The sequence below is a fragment of the Geotrypetes seraphini genome, chromosome 1, assembly GCF_902459505.1.
Source record: "Geotrypetes seraphini chromosome 1, aGeoSer1.1, whole genome shotgun sequence".
NCBI classification, from domain to species: Eukaryota; Metazoa; Chordata; class Amphibia; order Gymnophiona; family Dermophiidae; genus Geotrypetes; species Geotrypetes seraphini.
The window spans coordinates 289347197-289363270 of NC_047084.1; the positions used below are offsets into that span (position 1 = coordinate 289347197).

Below are 16074 nucleotides of genomic sequence, written 5' to 3' on the forward strand. Positions count from 1 at the left end.
CTTATCTTTGCAAACTTGGATTGTCAACTCTGACAGAAATTAAATTTAAAAAAGAGAAAGACTGCAGATGGAAGATGATGAAATTCATGTTTGCTTGTGGACTATGGAGCTACGTTTTGAGTTAATTTGCACTCAAAAATAAGCACATCCGTCCCAGTGATTAACAATTCTATCTGCTTTAGTTTCACCGTTGTTACAATTATCCATATATACAGTAGCTTTAAAAACTTTAAATAAATAACTCTCAAGTTATATTTTTGTTGGTTTTGCAATTTTATAATTTCAATTATAATGTGACACAAAAAAACCCCACACACAACACCATTTGTTCCATTTAGTGCCAGAGCGAAAATGTTTGGAAAGGCACTAGCGCAAACCTCGCTACGGTCTCAAAGCGCGTGACTAGCGTTAAGCTCCTCCTCCCATTCCAGGGTGTACGGGAGGAGCAGGAAACGTCGCGAGCTATGGCTGCGCTGTATGGCGGTGTGGAAGGGTGAGAGCAGCCTGCATCATCTCTCTCCCCCCCCCCCTCCGCGTTCTCCATGCACCTGCTCGCGGGTCCTTCCCCCTGCTCACACCGGAGAGTGAGCCTGTGTGTACGCGCCAACGGGTTTTGGTCTTCACTAAGTGAAAGTGAAAGGTTTAGGGTGGAGGGAAGAGGCGCCGGTTGAAAGTTTTACTGGAGGTTTACAGGGGCTGTTTGTATTTACCGCCGGTGCGGTTTGCTGCCCTACTTTGCTGAAAGAGCGAAAAGAAAAGGGGGAAGGGGAGTCGCCCGCAGCCGGTTGGGGAAGCAGGGTATTCTTTCTGTAATCTCTGCTTACTCTTTTGCATTAGGTTGTTTTGCTCTTTTCCGCTTCTTATGCCTTATACTGTATATTTGGAAGAAAGAGGAGGGTGCTTTTTGCAATGAGTGCTTGCTTAATTTAGAAAAATACATTTCTTTATAAACTTCTAGTTTTCTTGTTTTGTGAGTGGGGCTTCTGTGTGTTGGTAGTGGCTATATAGGTCATGTGATGGTTACGTTATATCCCTACCGAATCAGTAGAATGTCAATTAATTTAGCTTAAAAACAGCAATTAGAATTATTTAAGTAGCAATGCCATGTCTAGTGGTGTAGCGAGGGTGAGAGGTGCGCCCTCCCCACGCTCCTTGCGTGCCCCCTCCTGCTGCACGCGCACTGCTACCCTTCCACCCTACCTCTGTAACGTTCCTGGCGCAAGCAGCAACCTCCTAGCTGCTGTCACACCAGGGCCAGCTCTTCCTCTGTCACTTCCTAGGCGCAGGTCCAGGAAGCATTTTCCCTATCTGTCCTGATGGACTTAGTCTGTCTAATGTTTCTGGGGCAATAGAGGGATACCCCCCCTCCTTCTTTTACAAAGCCACGTTAGGCTTTTTTTATCACAGGCTGCAGCGGTATTAGCTCCGACGCTCATAGAATTCCTATGAGCGTTGGAGGTAATACCACTGCGATTGGTGATTTAAAAAAAAAAAAAAAAAGCCTATCAAGGCTTTGTAAGGGTGGAGGTTAGTGACTTTCCCAGGGTCACAAGGAGCAGTGCGGAGTTTGAACCCACAACCTCAGGGTGCTGAGGCTGTAACTCTAGCTACTATGCCAAGATCATTTGTGTGTCCAGTAGTCTCAAAAAAAACTTTGATTGTGGGGTTTTTTTTTTAAAGTACTTTTAAGTTTGAGCAAAACCTGTCAATCAGATTTTTTCATTTACCCCCCCCCCTATTTTTTTTAATTTTTTTATTTTTTACAACGTGTAAAAAACACTACTGTTTTGAAAAGGGGGGAGGGGTAAGATTGAAGGCAAGGTTATTAATTCTTACATATTTAAACCTTGACCTGAGAACTTTGACTCATTTGTCAGGCTTGTACATATAATAGCTTAAAGGATGTTTTTTTGGGGGGGAGGGTTTCCTGTCATCTTTTTGTTTCTGATTTTGCCTTTAAAAAATATCAGTTTTAAATTAGCAATCTAAATGTTTGATAAATTTAACAACCAAGATGTAAGTAATTTTCACACTCAGCTAGAGATCCTTTCAAGTGCTTCCTCTCCCCTTTTATAGAGTAGAATTCACACACCTCTTGTTCTGCTCTGTGACTGCTGCAGGTGTTGGCTCTCAATCAAATTCAGGAAACTTGATTGACATAATAATTTGGATTTTAGATTTGATTAGTTGCCTTTCCAAATCATCTCAAGACAAACTTACTATGTGGATTTTTTTTTTTTTTTTTTTTTTTTTTTAAGAAATGTAATAGTGAAATTAAATTACAAAGTTCAAAAAGGATAGTTTTAGGGTTACATTGATGTTGCCTCTCCTCTGCCATTTGGTCTGTAGAAGCAGAAGAGGCACTCTGCCAGGTCAGGTGGGAGTGGTTTGACCTGTTTCCTGTTACCAGAGCTTGACTAAAGTACTGTATTTCTTTGCTGGGATCAACATTTTTTTCTGATCTTATAAGAGTGAAGTTGTAGCCTTAGGACTGCCCCTGACCATGTATGGCCCTTAGTTATATGGTAAAGCATCCCAAGGTGCCGTTTGCATCTACAAGTGGTGCACCAATCTGGACAAGGTTGTTTGCCATGTGGAATTTCAGTGTCATTGACATTCATTTTCTTTTTTGAATATGTGCTACAGTCATTTCATCCCTAAGCTATGGAACCATTTGCCCACGCATATCAGATAGTAACATAGTAGATGACGGCAGATAAAGACCCGAATGGTCCATCCAGTCTGCCCAACCTGATTCAATTTAAATTTTTTAAATTTTTTCTTCTTAGCTATTTCTGGGCAAGAATTCAAAGCTCTACCTGGTACTGTGCTTGGGTTCCAACTGCTGAAATCTCCGTTAAAACCTACTCAATCCCATCTAAACCCTCCCAGCCATTGAAGCCCTCTCCAGCCCATCCACCCCCCAAACGGCCATATACAGACACAGACCATGCAAGTCTGTCCAGTACTGGCCTTAATTCAATATTTAATATTTTTTTCTGATTCTAGATCCTCTGTGTTCATCCCACGCTTCTTTGAACTCAGTCACCGTTTTTCCTCTTTCACCACCTCTCTCGGGAGCGCATTCCAAGCATCCACCACCCTCTCTGTAAAGTAGAATTTCCTAACATTGCTCTTGAATCTACTACCCCTCAACCTCAAATTATGTCCTCTGGTTTTACCATTTTCCTTTCTCTGGAAAAGATTTTGTTCTACGTTAATACCTTTCAAGTATTTGAAAGTCTGAATCATATCTCCCCTGTCCCTCTTTTCCTCTAGGGTATACATATTCAGGGCTTCCAGTCTCTCCTCATACGTCTTCTGGCGCAAGCCTCCTATCATTTTCGTCGCCCTCCTCTGGACCGCTTCAAGTCTTCTTATGGCCTTCGCCAAATATGGTCTCCAAAACTGAACACAATACTCCAAGTGGGGCCTTACCAATGACTTGTACAGGGGCATCAACACCTTCTTCCTTTTATTGGCTATGCCTCTCTTTATACAGCCCAGCATCCTTCTGGCAGCAGCCACTGCCTTGTTACACTGTTTTTTTTTGCCTTTAGATCTTCGGACACTATCACCCCAAGGTCCCTCTCCCCGTCCGTGCATATCAGCTTCTCACCTCCCAGCATATACGGTTCCTTCCGATTATTAATCCCCAAATGTATAACTCTGCATTTCTTTGCATTTAATTTTAGTTGCCAGGCATTAGACCATTCCTCTAACTTTTGCAGATCCTTTTTCATATTTTCCACTCCCTCTTCGGTGTCTACTCTGTTACAAATCTTGGTATCATCTGCAAGAAGGCACACTTTTCCTTCTAACCCTTCAGCAATGTCACTCACAAACATTGAACAGGATCGGCCCCAGCACCAAACCCTGAGGGACTCCACTACTCACCTTTCCTTCCTCCAAGCGACTTCCATTAACCACCACCCTCTGGCGTCTGTCCGACAGCCAGTTTCTAACCCAGTTCACCACTTTGGGTCCTAACTTCAGCCCTTCAAGTTTGTTCAACAGCCTCCTATGAGGAACCGTATCAAAGGCTTTGCTGAAATCTAAGTAAATTACATCTAGCATATGTCCTCGTTCCAGCTCTCTGGTCACCCAATCAAAAAATTCAATTAGGTTCGTTTGGCACGATTTACCTTTTGTAAAGCCATGGTGCCTCGGATCCTGTTCTTCCGCCTGTGCTTTCACCAGACGTATCTCTCTCTTGGCTTCTTTCAGTTTCACCCTGTAGTCCTTTCTTCACTCCTCTTCTTGGTTTTTTTTTATATTTCACGAACGTCAACTCTTTCGCCTTTATTTTCTCCGCCACTAGTTTGGAGAACCATATCGGCTTCCTTTTTCTCTTATTTTTGTTTATTTTCTTCACATAAAGGTCCGTAGCCATTTTTATCGCTCCTTTCAGCTTAGACCACTTTCTTTCCACTTCTCTTATGTCCTCCCATCCTAATAGCTCTTTCTTCAGGTACACTTCCAATGCATTAAAGTCCGTACATTTGAAATTTAGGACTTTAAGTATCGTGTGGCCGCTCTCCACTTTAGCCGTTATCAAACCAAACTGCTTGATGACCGCTACTTCCCAGGTGAGCACCCACTCGAACATTATAGATACTCTCTCCATTTGTGAGGACCAGATCCAATATCGCTTTTTCCCTCGTGGGTTCCGTCACCATTTGTCTGAGCAGAGCCTCTTGAAAGGCATCCACAATCTCCCTACTTCTTTCTGGTTCCGCAGATGGAACATTCCTGTCTGCATCCGTCAGGTTGAAATCTCCCAACAGCAGCACCTCCTCTTTCCTTCCAAACTTTTGGATATTCACAATCAGATCCTTATCAATTTGCTACGTAGTAGATGGAAGTTCCATCTTCTCTTTTCAGAGCGATCCATATCGCTTCTTCCTCTCCCTAGGTCCCTTGCATTTCGGTCACTTGGATATTGATCTTTACATAAAGAGCTACTCCTCCGCCTTTTTGACCATCTCTGTCCTTCCTAAAAAAATTATATCCCGTTATGTTTGCATCCCATCCATGTGATTCACTGAACCATGTCTCTGTGATAGCGACAATATCTAGATCTGCCTCTAACATCAGGGCTTGCAGATCATGAACTTTGTTGCTTAGACTGCGACATTTGTGGTCATCGCTTTCCAGCTATTTTTCAGCAGTAATCTCCTTTTTAGTATAGATTTTTGTTTCGTTTCACTTTCCGTTGCAATGCTAAGAAATGAGTTGCTGATATTGTTTATGTTGCAATCTTTACTACTATCACATCTTTTCTTTTGCTGGGGGTGGTCTCTATAATTGTCCTTCATACATAGATCCCTGGACTAGTACTGCTTGATTCAGGAAAAAAAAATTTTGATTCGATTCATTTTTCCTGCCCAATTGGGTGTTTGAAAAAAACCAAACATCCTGGTGGGTTTATTTTATAGCCTCTTCACCCACCCCAACCCCCTTTGCCCTCTCCTAATCACTCTGGTCCTGTGGTATAAACAAAATAAACAAAAAGGCTTTTCCTCTCTGTTAAATCCTAGCTCACGTTCGCAGTGTAACACCAGCTCTGGCAGGATACATGTGTCAAATTTGACATATTGTAATCGCAAAACAGAAAATAAAATTATTTTTTCTACCTTTTGTTGTCTGGTTATTATTCAAATCACGTTTGTCCCAGGCTCTGGGAAACGTCTTCTGATAACTTGCTTGCCAGGATCTCCTGCCCATTTGTCGTTTTCTTCTTTCTCCATGCTAGCCATTATCTTCCATCTCTGTCCTCCCCTTTGGTTTCCCTTCCCTTCCCCGGAGGTCTGGCATCTTTCATTTTTTTCATCTCCATCCCTGCAGCTGCAGCGATGAACCCCACCATCCCCAGATCTCAACTTTTCTAAACTACCCTTTCATCCAGCATCTTTCCCTCCTTCTGTACCACCTTAGGGTCCACCGTCTCTCCCTTTCTCTTCCCAACTACCCTCCTATCCAGTATCTCTATCCCACCCCCCACCCCCACACCATGCCTTGTGTCTAACTTCTTTCCCTTTCTGTTCCTTCCCTCCCTAAACCCCATTGTCCACCATCTCTCTCCCTCTCCTCTGTGTTTAGACCCATTATTATTGCTTAGCATGTAAATGTGAGGGGACATACAGATGGGCAGAGTATGTATTCTCATTGCACATGTAACTTACAGAACATTCTTAAGTTATGCGCACCACTTAGGGTCTCTTTTAAGAAGCCGTTTAGCACGGGCCGCTGCGGTAACGGCCTCGAAGCCCATAAAGATTTAAAGGGCTTCAGAGGCTGTTGCCGCGCATGGCTTTGTAAAAGAGGCCCTTAGCTTAGTTGCTTATAGTCCGCTTTTTCCAAAGCGGAGTACAACAAAGCATGCACAATAAAATCAACATACATACATAATATTACACAGGCTAAGGTTAATATTACACAGGTTAAGACTAAGCTATTTGTTGATGCTTATTTCTAATATGATATGATAATTATTCCTCTGAAACTGTCTTGCATTACCTTAACTACAGCTGATGAGTATCTTGAAAGTATTGCTATGTTTCAGTGCATATGTATTTTTATGCTTTTATGTGTGTTGTTTTGGAAACCGCTGAGATCTTTGGCGGTAAATAAATTAAAAAAAAAATAAATACATGCAATATATAACAAATTGCAATACATTTTTTAAATCTTCTCCACCCTAACTACTTCATACAGCGATGTCCCATACTTAGGCGCCAGTAGACATGGCATAACTGTTGGCAGCTCCATTGAGATGCTCCAGTGCTGACTTACACTAGCATTCTAGAACAGCATCCTTGAGCTATTTGACAGTTGTCGGCTGAGGAGCCTTGAGCAGATGGAAGGAGCAAAGCATCTCATGCCTCTCTGTTTATTCCTTAGAGGTGGAACGCATTCAAAGGTTGTCTTGCTATCTGAAGATGGAAAGATTTTGGCTGAGACAGATGGGCCCTGCACCAATCACTGGGTAAGAAATTTTATACACCCAGGTTAAATTTTAGAAAGCATTTTTCAAAAGAGTCTGTGGGATAGAGGGGAGGGAGTCGAGGGTTAAAATCACTGGAGGTGCTCCAGAACGTTATGGGAAACAGCCAGGTTGTTCTCTCTCTATCACAGTGATCAGATAACTTGTAGCAGATTCTCTGGTGTGCATGAGTAGGGCACAGGTTAAGCTTAATCGGTCTTTATTATTTATTTTAATTTATTTTAAAATTTATACACCACCCATACCTAGGCGATTTCCAAATAGCCATACATAATACAGATTTAACATACAAACACAAATACAAAAATTGTTTCTTCAATGATTTAAAATTGTGACACCATTCCAATACCTCGCGGTATATCTCATAGAAAAGAAGTTGCAAAAAGCTGAGTTTTTTTCAATAAGCTTTTAAAATCAAGCCTGTCTGAACACAAATGCAATTGTCCCGATAGAGTATTCCACAATTTCACCCAGAAATAGAAAAAGTAGATGCCCTAGTATCAGCATAATGTGCCCTTACTGCCTGATCCTGTGATGAAAAACATAGTATTCTCAGATCTAATGATCTGCCCAGACAATATTCATCCTGGAGTTTCTTAAAATACAAATGCACAGGATGGTACAAGGCCTGATGGACTAGTCCGACTATAGACAGCACCTTATAGCGTACTCTATACCAACCTTTTGACACCTATGGACCGGCGGAAATAAAATAATTTATTTTGTGGACCACCACCGGTCCATGGACTGGCAGTTTTAGAACACTGGGCTAAGTCGTGGGCCAGACCCTGCCCATCTCCACCCAATCTCCGCCCCCGACCCAATAATAGTACTAATTGTAACACCATTCATTTTTCATATGTACACACACACAATATAATCGTATTAACAATACATAATGATTAACCACAAAAATAAACTACACAAAGCACACTGAATGCTTCTCAGTATTCATTCCTACCAGAACACAGATAACACCATGCAAATACAGGACCAAAAACTAAAAGTACTAATATATACAAACAAACCCTAAGATGCAAGACTCTACATGCAGTACAACCCCAGAGGAAAAGAAACAAATGCATTTCTTCCTGAACAGACAGCAGATGTAAATCAATTACTAAATTCAAAAATAAAATCATTCCTCCTACCGTTGTTGTCTCCTACCCTCCATGCTGTGCCTTGCCTTCTGGCCTGCTCCCGGTGTTATCTTCGGGCCGGCTCCCTCTTCCTCAGTGCTGCAGTGCACAAAGCCATGGGCAGAGGCTCCTACGCACGTCCTGTGCCTGAACCAGAAGCCTTCTCTCTGTCGTCGCAATGTCAGAGGGAAGGCTTCCAGATGAGGAGTGGGATGCGCAACGAGCTGCTACCCATGGCTTTGTGCACTGCAGCACTGAGGCAGAGGGAGCCGGCCCGAAGACAATGCCACATCGATCGAACCTGGACTGGCGGCTGAATAGCACTGTCTGGGGTCCAATGCACTTGCCGGCCCTGCGGACAGGCAGGAAATTTTGCGGACTGGCACCAGTCCATGGACCGGCGGTTGAAGAACACTGCTTTATACAACCCTGATAACCAATGCAGTTCTCTTGGAACCGGAATTGCAAATATTTAAAAGTGATTATTCAATAAGTATGGTCAGCACTTTAAAATCATAAGTGTTCAAGGCTTGTGTAGTTAAGGCAGAGCTTACAGGAATGGGCAGGGACTGCGAAGGCGACAAAACTTGCGGGGACAGGATGGGGAAATTGAGTTCCTGCAGGGAAGGGGACTAGTGCTACCCAATTCACGATTCGAATTGGTTCGATTTTTTTTTTTTTTTTTTAAAAACCGGACTCGCCGATTCAGCCCCGAGACCCGATCAGGATTTCTCTCTGCCGCCATCCACCGGAGTGGTTCCCATCTAATGTAACTTCCTGTTTTGTGAAACCGGAGGTTACATTAGAAGAAACAAAAGGACTTGGGAGCGCCGAGTGGACCTCGTGCAGATCGGCGTCGGCAACAGCAAAGGGTGTTTTTGGCTGGCTCTCTCCTTCGCGCATTTCTCCTCTCTTCTCCGCAATTCCACATCCACAGTCCTGTAAGTATATGAATCGAGCAGGGGGGGCTGGTGAAACTGAGAATCGGCAGGGGGGCTGGTGAAACTTGGGGGATGATTGTCTTCGGGGCTGGTGAAGCTGAGAATCGAGCAGGGGGCTGGTGAAACTTGGGGGATGATTGTCTTCGGGGCTGGGGAAGCTGAGAATCGAGCAGGGGGCTGGTGAAGTTGAGAATCGGCAGGGGGGCTGGTGAAACTTGGGGGGATGATTGTCTTTGGGGCTGGGGAAGCTGAGAATCGAGCAGGGGGCTGGTGAAGTTGAGAATTGGCAGGGGGGCTGGTGAAACTTGGGGGATGATTATCTGGGGTGGGGAAGCTAAGAATCATTTCTGTAGACTTTCAGAAATTTGCTTCATTATCTACTCAAACAACATTTTTGCTATTCATTGTACCTAAACTATTATTCAGTAGAAAAAATTTAGTTTAGAAACATAGAAACATAGAAATAGACGGCAGATAAGGGCCCACGGCCCATCTAGTCTGCCCACCTTAATGTCCCTCCCCTACCTTTGCCCTGTGAATAGATCCCATGTGCCGATCCCATTTGGCCTTAAAATCAGGCACGCTGCTGGCCTCAATCACCTGTAGTGGAAGACTATTCCAGCGATCAACCACTCTTTCAGTGAAAAAGAATTTCCTGGTGTCACCTCGTAGTTTCCCGCCCCTGATTTTCAACGGATGCCCTCTTGTTGTCGTGGGACCCTTGAAAAAGAAGATATCTTCCTCCGCCTCGATGCGGCCCATAAGATACTTGAACGTCTCGATCATGTCCCCCCTCTCTCTGCGCTCCTCGAGCGAGTATAGCTGTAATTTGTCAAGCCGTTTTTCGTATGGTAGATCCTTGAGTCCCGAGACCATCCGGGTGGCCATTCTTTGCACCAACTCCAGTCTCAGCACATCCTTGCGATAATGCGGCCTCCAGAATTGCACACAGTATTCCAGGTGGGGCCTCACCATGGATCTATACAATGGCATAATGACTTCCGCCTTACGACTGACGAAACCCCTTCGTATGCAGTTTGTTCATTCATTCACTCAGAAGTCCAATGTCTAGATGGGATTTGATTGAACAAACTAAATTTTTTCAACTGAATAATAGTTTAGGTACAATGAATAGCAAAAATGTTGTTTGAGTAGATAATTAAGGAAATCTTTTTTCATATTGCTTGCTTATGGACTGGGGAAAAGAACTGTTCGTGCAAATGTCTCCAAAACTGCTTTAATGGAAAAATGTGTGTGGGGGGGTTTATTTGTTTTTTTAAGTACTTTGTGAAGTTTATCGTGTTGTTGATGCCTGCTGGCACCCTTGTGGACGAGCAGTTCGCAGTTTTTCCAGGCACTGGGAATACGCATCTGGTTTTTGCTTTCTATCGGGAAATATTATGTATGCAAACTTGTATGAAAATGTTTTGTTTCTTTTTAGGATACTGCTTGACTAAAAGATGGGCAAAACAACTGCTGAAAATAAAGACTCTACTTGTGCAACAACATTCCGTAATATGGTCTGTATTTGATCATTTGGATAATGGAAATGGCAGATGCAAGGTTTGCAAAGTAGCTGTTAAAAACAGTGGTGGCACCCGTAATCTGTGGCTGCATGTTGAAAGACATCGTAAAGTAAAATATCTTGAGCTACAAACCAGCGACACCGCTAGAAAAGCTTCTGTACTAGCCAAAGGTTTGGTTTCATCCTTCTTCCAAAAGCCACTGCAGCCAGCAGATAACAAAAGGATTGACAATGCACTTTGTTATTTCATTGTCAGACATGTAGCCATTTAGCATTGTAAAGGATGAAGGCTTTTTTCATTATTCACAATCTTTGAATGGAAGCTATACTATACCATCAAGGCAAACTTTAGATCAAATGATTGATGCTAAATATGAAGTTTCCGCCCATGTTATGGATAAGCTCACCATCTTAAGTATGTAAGCATCACAACAGACCTCTGGACAAGTGGAACCATGGAGGCTTATATTACAATCACAGCACATGGCATATCTAAAGGCTTTCAACCAGTCAATGTTGTGCTGAAAACGCATCACATGCCAGAGCGACACACAGGTGATAATATTGCTGATACAGTTGAAAATGCTGTGAAAACATGGAAGCTAGAAGGCAAGGTTTTCGCTGTTGTCACCTATAATGCTGCCTCAATGAAAAAAGCAGCGGGCAAAGTTATTTGGAAGGGGTCTGCATGGTCCATTACAACTGTTTTGGACATACACTTCAGTTGTGTGTCAAAGATGGACTACGGTCTCAGCAAGCTATCACAGATACCATTCACAAATTCCGTGATATTGTTAGCACATTTCATCATAGTACAATACTACAGAAAGTTTGAAGACGGCTCAAGAAACTTTGGGAATGCCTGTAAAGAAACTCATTGGTGATGTAAAAACTAGATGGAACAGTACTTGCCTCGTGTTACGAAGTGTGATTGAGTTACCACTTATGTTTATGTAACAGTAAAGCCACAAAGAAATCGGTACCTTTGGAATGTGACTATGATTTAGCACGCAAGTTTGTTGATATATTGGAAGCTTTTGAAGAAGCAACTACAATTGCATCTGGTGAGCAATATATTGTTGTGTCTGTTGTTCATCCAATGGTTGAACACCTGATAAATTCCATTGGCGAGTCTGGCAATGAATCAAGCGAATCGGATCTAAGAGCTGATGATGATGGAGACGAGGGAGAGGGATGTAGTGATGATAGCAAGTCAAGAAATGTAAAGACCATCAGTTCTTTCACAGAAGAACTGAAAAAGAGTTTATTGCAAAGATTTCAAGACATTTTATTTTATATAATAACTCTTACAGATTAAGCAGCTTTCTGGACCCAAGATTCAAGTCTACATATGGTGAGGTAACAGATATAACTGCATTTGTTATACAAGAGATCCTGAAGATGCAAACACCGAGCATCCTACCAGCAACACAAACTGCACCAGAAAGTACTCCTGTGATACCTGAACAACTTCACTCGCATGATAGATTTACCTCATCAGCGACAAAAGCACAGCTTTTGGGAAACAGTTAAAAATACCAATGTGGCTGCCACTAAAGCTAGACTTCCATTGATATCAGACAATGATGAAATCAGCCTCAGATGCAATGCACAGCTTGCATATTATAAACTTGAAGAACCCTTGGAAACTGATGGTGATGTAGTTACATACTGGCTTGACAGACAAGAGAAGCTACCTTTACTAAGCCAGCTTGCTCAGAAGTTTCTATGTTTGCCAGCAACTTCTGTTCCTTCAGAAAGAATATTCTCTGCAGCGAGTCAAATAATTGCTGCTCGGCAGAGTTGTCTGAAGCCAGCCAAAGCTGACGAACTAATATTTCTAAATAAGAACTGGAAAATGTAATTCATTTAATCCATGTTTCTAATTAATTTTAAAGCTATGTTATAGTTTAGATGTTCCTATTTTTGACATGATATTGCCTTGGTTAAATAAAATGTTTAAACTTAAAGCTGTCATTAAAAGTGAATCAAATAGAAATATTTTTATCTGAATCGGGCAACACTAATAGGTTCAAATTTGTTCCCATGTCATTTCTCTACTCCAGAGCTGGTTTATAGTCGAGTGAACCTTTTTCCCCTCTGAGGAGGGGAGGTTACCATGGTTTATAATCAGGTCGGTTTACATTCGAGTATATACGGTAAGTAGAAGAGTCAACAAAGAAGGCATTTGCTGATTGCCAGAAAAGCAGCTGAGGCAATGATACATGCATACTCACTTTGGCTGATGCTATTGTTTGACACATTTTGAAAATCAAAACCAGTAACAGCCCCAATTCCTTACAGCTTTCAGAGAGCAGAGCTGAGTTGGTTCTGTGCAGAGTTTCTCACTGCAATTCCCAGTTCAAGTCTTCTGCTCACCAGGCTAGCTGGTGGGGTCAATAAGACTGCAAAGGCAGCTTTCAGTACTCCCTTGGGAGAGGGAGAGAGTTGGTCATCATGCAGTGGTAAAATTTAATGTCTTGATTCAAGACCCTTGATTTCATGGTTCCTGAAGCATCCTGGTTTGTGGTTCCCAGCTGGAGTCAGTGACTAGGCTAAGTGAGTCAGAAAGCGGAAGTAGAAAAGGAGAGGGTGAATCCTGGGTAGTTGCAGATGAAGTCTTAATGCACCAGATCCTAGCCATAGTTTTAGCTGAGCTGGAGACCCAAAAGAGCTGGATCCTTGTTAAAAGCTTTTTTTTTTTTTTTTTTTAAACAGTTTAAAACTTCACATTCTGTAAAATTGTGCAATCTGTTTTGGCTTTTTTATGTTAAACAATCCATCTAGTTTTGCTTTTGTAACATTTATCTGTCTCTTCTTTTACTAGCTGGTTGGGCCAGACAGATGTTTGGAAACTATCAATGAAATGGTTTTGGAAGCAAAAGAAAAGGCGGGGCTGGACCCACAAGTTCCCCTCAGGTCTCTGGTGAGCAAAGAACATTTTACTTTTCACAGAACTATGTGGATTTTTTTTTTTCTTTTGTGCTATAATTTGTCAAAATAATCTGTCACCAGGACGCATTAGAAGGCTGAGAGAGATTTTATATCTTTTTGTGGTGGCAGAGGGGAGGAATTTAAACTATTTACATCAAGGCAGATTGCAGATGTGAAATTTGTCTGAACCAGTAAAATGAATTTTTCATATTCTTTGTTTGCTTTCATAAACTTGGTATACTGCAGCTACATCTATTGAATTAAAATAGATGGACATCTGTCAGTGTAAAGCCAATCTTTGCAAACTTGGAGATACACACAAGGATGGTGCAAGAGTTTCAGATTCCTTAGGTGAAATTCAACCTTTTGAGATTTCTGGACCTCCCACCCACCCACACACACACAATGCATAATTGGACATCATACTTCTAAATATTAATGTTTGCTTAAAATCTTTTCTTTATATAGGTAAATGGGCTTTTTAAAAACTGTTCACCTATCCTTCCTATGGGTAGACGTATGTACTGATTATTTGAGTCTGTGTAGCTGTCAAGACATTTTTTTCCTTTGACTGCAGATTCTGCATAAACTCGTTATTGTCCTAGACACCTGTCTTTTCTATCATCTCACACCTTCCTGATTAAAAAAACAACAACCCAAAACCCCAAAATTATGATATAGTGTAATAGGAGGAGATCCTTGACAAGAAGTGAACGTATCCAGTTATGGATGCCTGGGGGATGAGACTTTATTACCTTAAGATTGACCCAGAAAAGACTAAGGGTCCCATTCACTAACCTGCCCGATCGTGTCCAATCCGTGGCAGGCTGACCAAATCACAATGGGACAATATTCAAATGGGGCGATTGGAGGAATGCCCCCCCACCCCCCACCCCCCACCACCAACTGCACGGATTGCTACTGAGTGATCCCGACACTTGTGCAGACCATCTTCTTTGCCTGTAGATGGTCTGCATATGCGTTTGCTGTCCGTGCTTTTTTTTTTAACTTTTTTACTTTACTTTTACTCGCGAGCCAATGGATTTAACCCACGGGTTAAAACCATGGGCTCACACTGTAGGGAAGGGAGGCAGAGCAGGAGAGTATAGGGACTGCAAAGGCCTGAGAGTCGGGGCTGAGTAGGGCGGCAAAGAGGCCTGAGAGTCGGGGCTGAGCAGGGCGGCAAAGAGGCAGGAGAGTTGGGGCTGAGAACAGGGTTTTTACCCAAGCGACTGGTCCTCACAGTCGCTTGTTTTTGGATCGGCCAGCCCAGTCAATGTGCCTTAATTTTGTTAGTGAATCGCGTCCTTCCTACTTTGCATGCCGTTTCCCCTCATTTGCATGCATGGATTGGAATTGGATCGGCACAAAGGTTACTGAATCGGGTCACAAATTGATCAGTTTTCTTAGTGAATCTAGTCCTAATGGGCCCAATTCTACAAACAGCATCTTAACTTGGGCAGTGGTAGACACCCTACTGCCGTCTCACTTAATTGCTTTGATTGATGACAAATGGCATGGTAATTGACCGCATTGTTTAAAACCAATTTAAAAAGTCATTTTTTAAAAAAGGGTGGATGCTGCAAGCACCAGAAAGACTGACATTCAACTCCCATCCATAGAGGCGTCTACCAGCACCTATGTTGAAAGTAGGCATGGTTTATGCCAGAAGTCAATATAGGCACCGGAAGGTGCCTTTATGGACACATTCTCGTTGAAAGTAGGCGCCGGAAATGTAGGCCTGTAAAACACTTCGCTGTGATTCTGTAAATGGCACTGTTGTGTGAATGACATTCAAATAGCACCGCTTTTCTGGACGACCACCAATAGCAATGCCGTTTACAGAATCTGGCCCTAAATTCTTTGGGTGTGAGAATCTAATGTTCAGATGCCTCATTCTATCCTCCAAAGTAGACAATTACACAGGGACAAATTTTTCCCCATCCCCGCGGGAACTCATTTTCCTGTCCCTGCCTCATTCCTGCAAGCTCTGTCCTCATCTGCACAAGTCTCAAACACTTTAAAATCATAAGTGTTCGAGGTTTGTGTAGTTAAAGCAGAGCTTACAGAAACGGGGCAGAGACCATGACAAAACCTGTGGGCGGGGAATTTGAATTCCTGCAGGGATGGGGACAAACTTGTCCCTGTGTCATTTTCTACTCCAGAGCAGGTGAACCACTATGGGTCCTTCACATGGGTAAAAAAATGTTGCCTGAGACTTCTTTCTCTTGGTGATGCAAAGCAGAGGCGCGTAGCATCTTGCAACCCCCATGAGAGCTCAGCCAGAGAACTTGCAGACTTCGTTTATTTCCCCTGCACCAGGCTTCTCCCTGCAATTTGTTACTCATGTGGAGAGCCTTTCTGACACGATCCAGGACAGGTGATTCAGCCTACAGGCGCACAGCCATCGACCCAGAGAGCGTCTTCTCCACTTTCATCTGCTCCAGTGACTTTTCATATCACAACGTGTCGGATGGAATGTCTGATTTCATGCCACTTTTGTCCCAGGATTCTGACTCAGACCTGGAT

General features: G+C 42.7%; 1 protein-coding gene across 1 annotated transcript in view; it reads left to right on the forward strand.

Moving 5' to 3' along the window:
• Nucleotides 1-349: 349 nt before the first annotated feature.
• Nucleotides 350-16074, forward strand: part of NAGK (N-acetylglucosamine kinase) — a 104310-nt gene continuing 88585 nt past the window's right edge. Inside the window, exons 1-3 of the mRNA XM_033953349.1 lie at nt 350-493; nt 6904-6988; nt 13439-13537. Coding sequence (XP_033809240.1) covers nt 465-493; nt 6904-6988; nt 13439-13537 — 213 coding nt within the window. The 5' untranslated portion in view covers nt 350-464. The remainder of the gene's footprint in view (nt 494-6903; nt 6989-13438; nt 13538-16074) is intronic.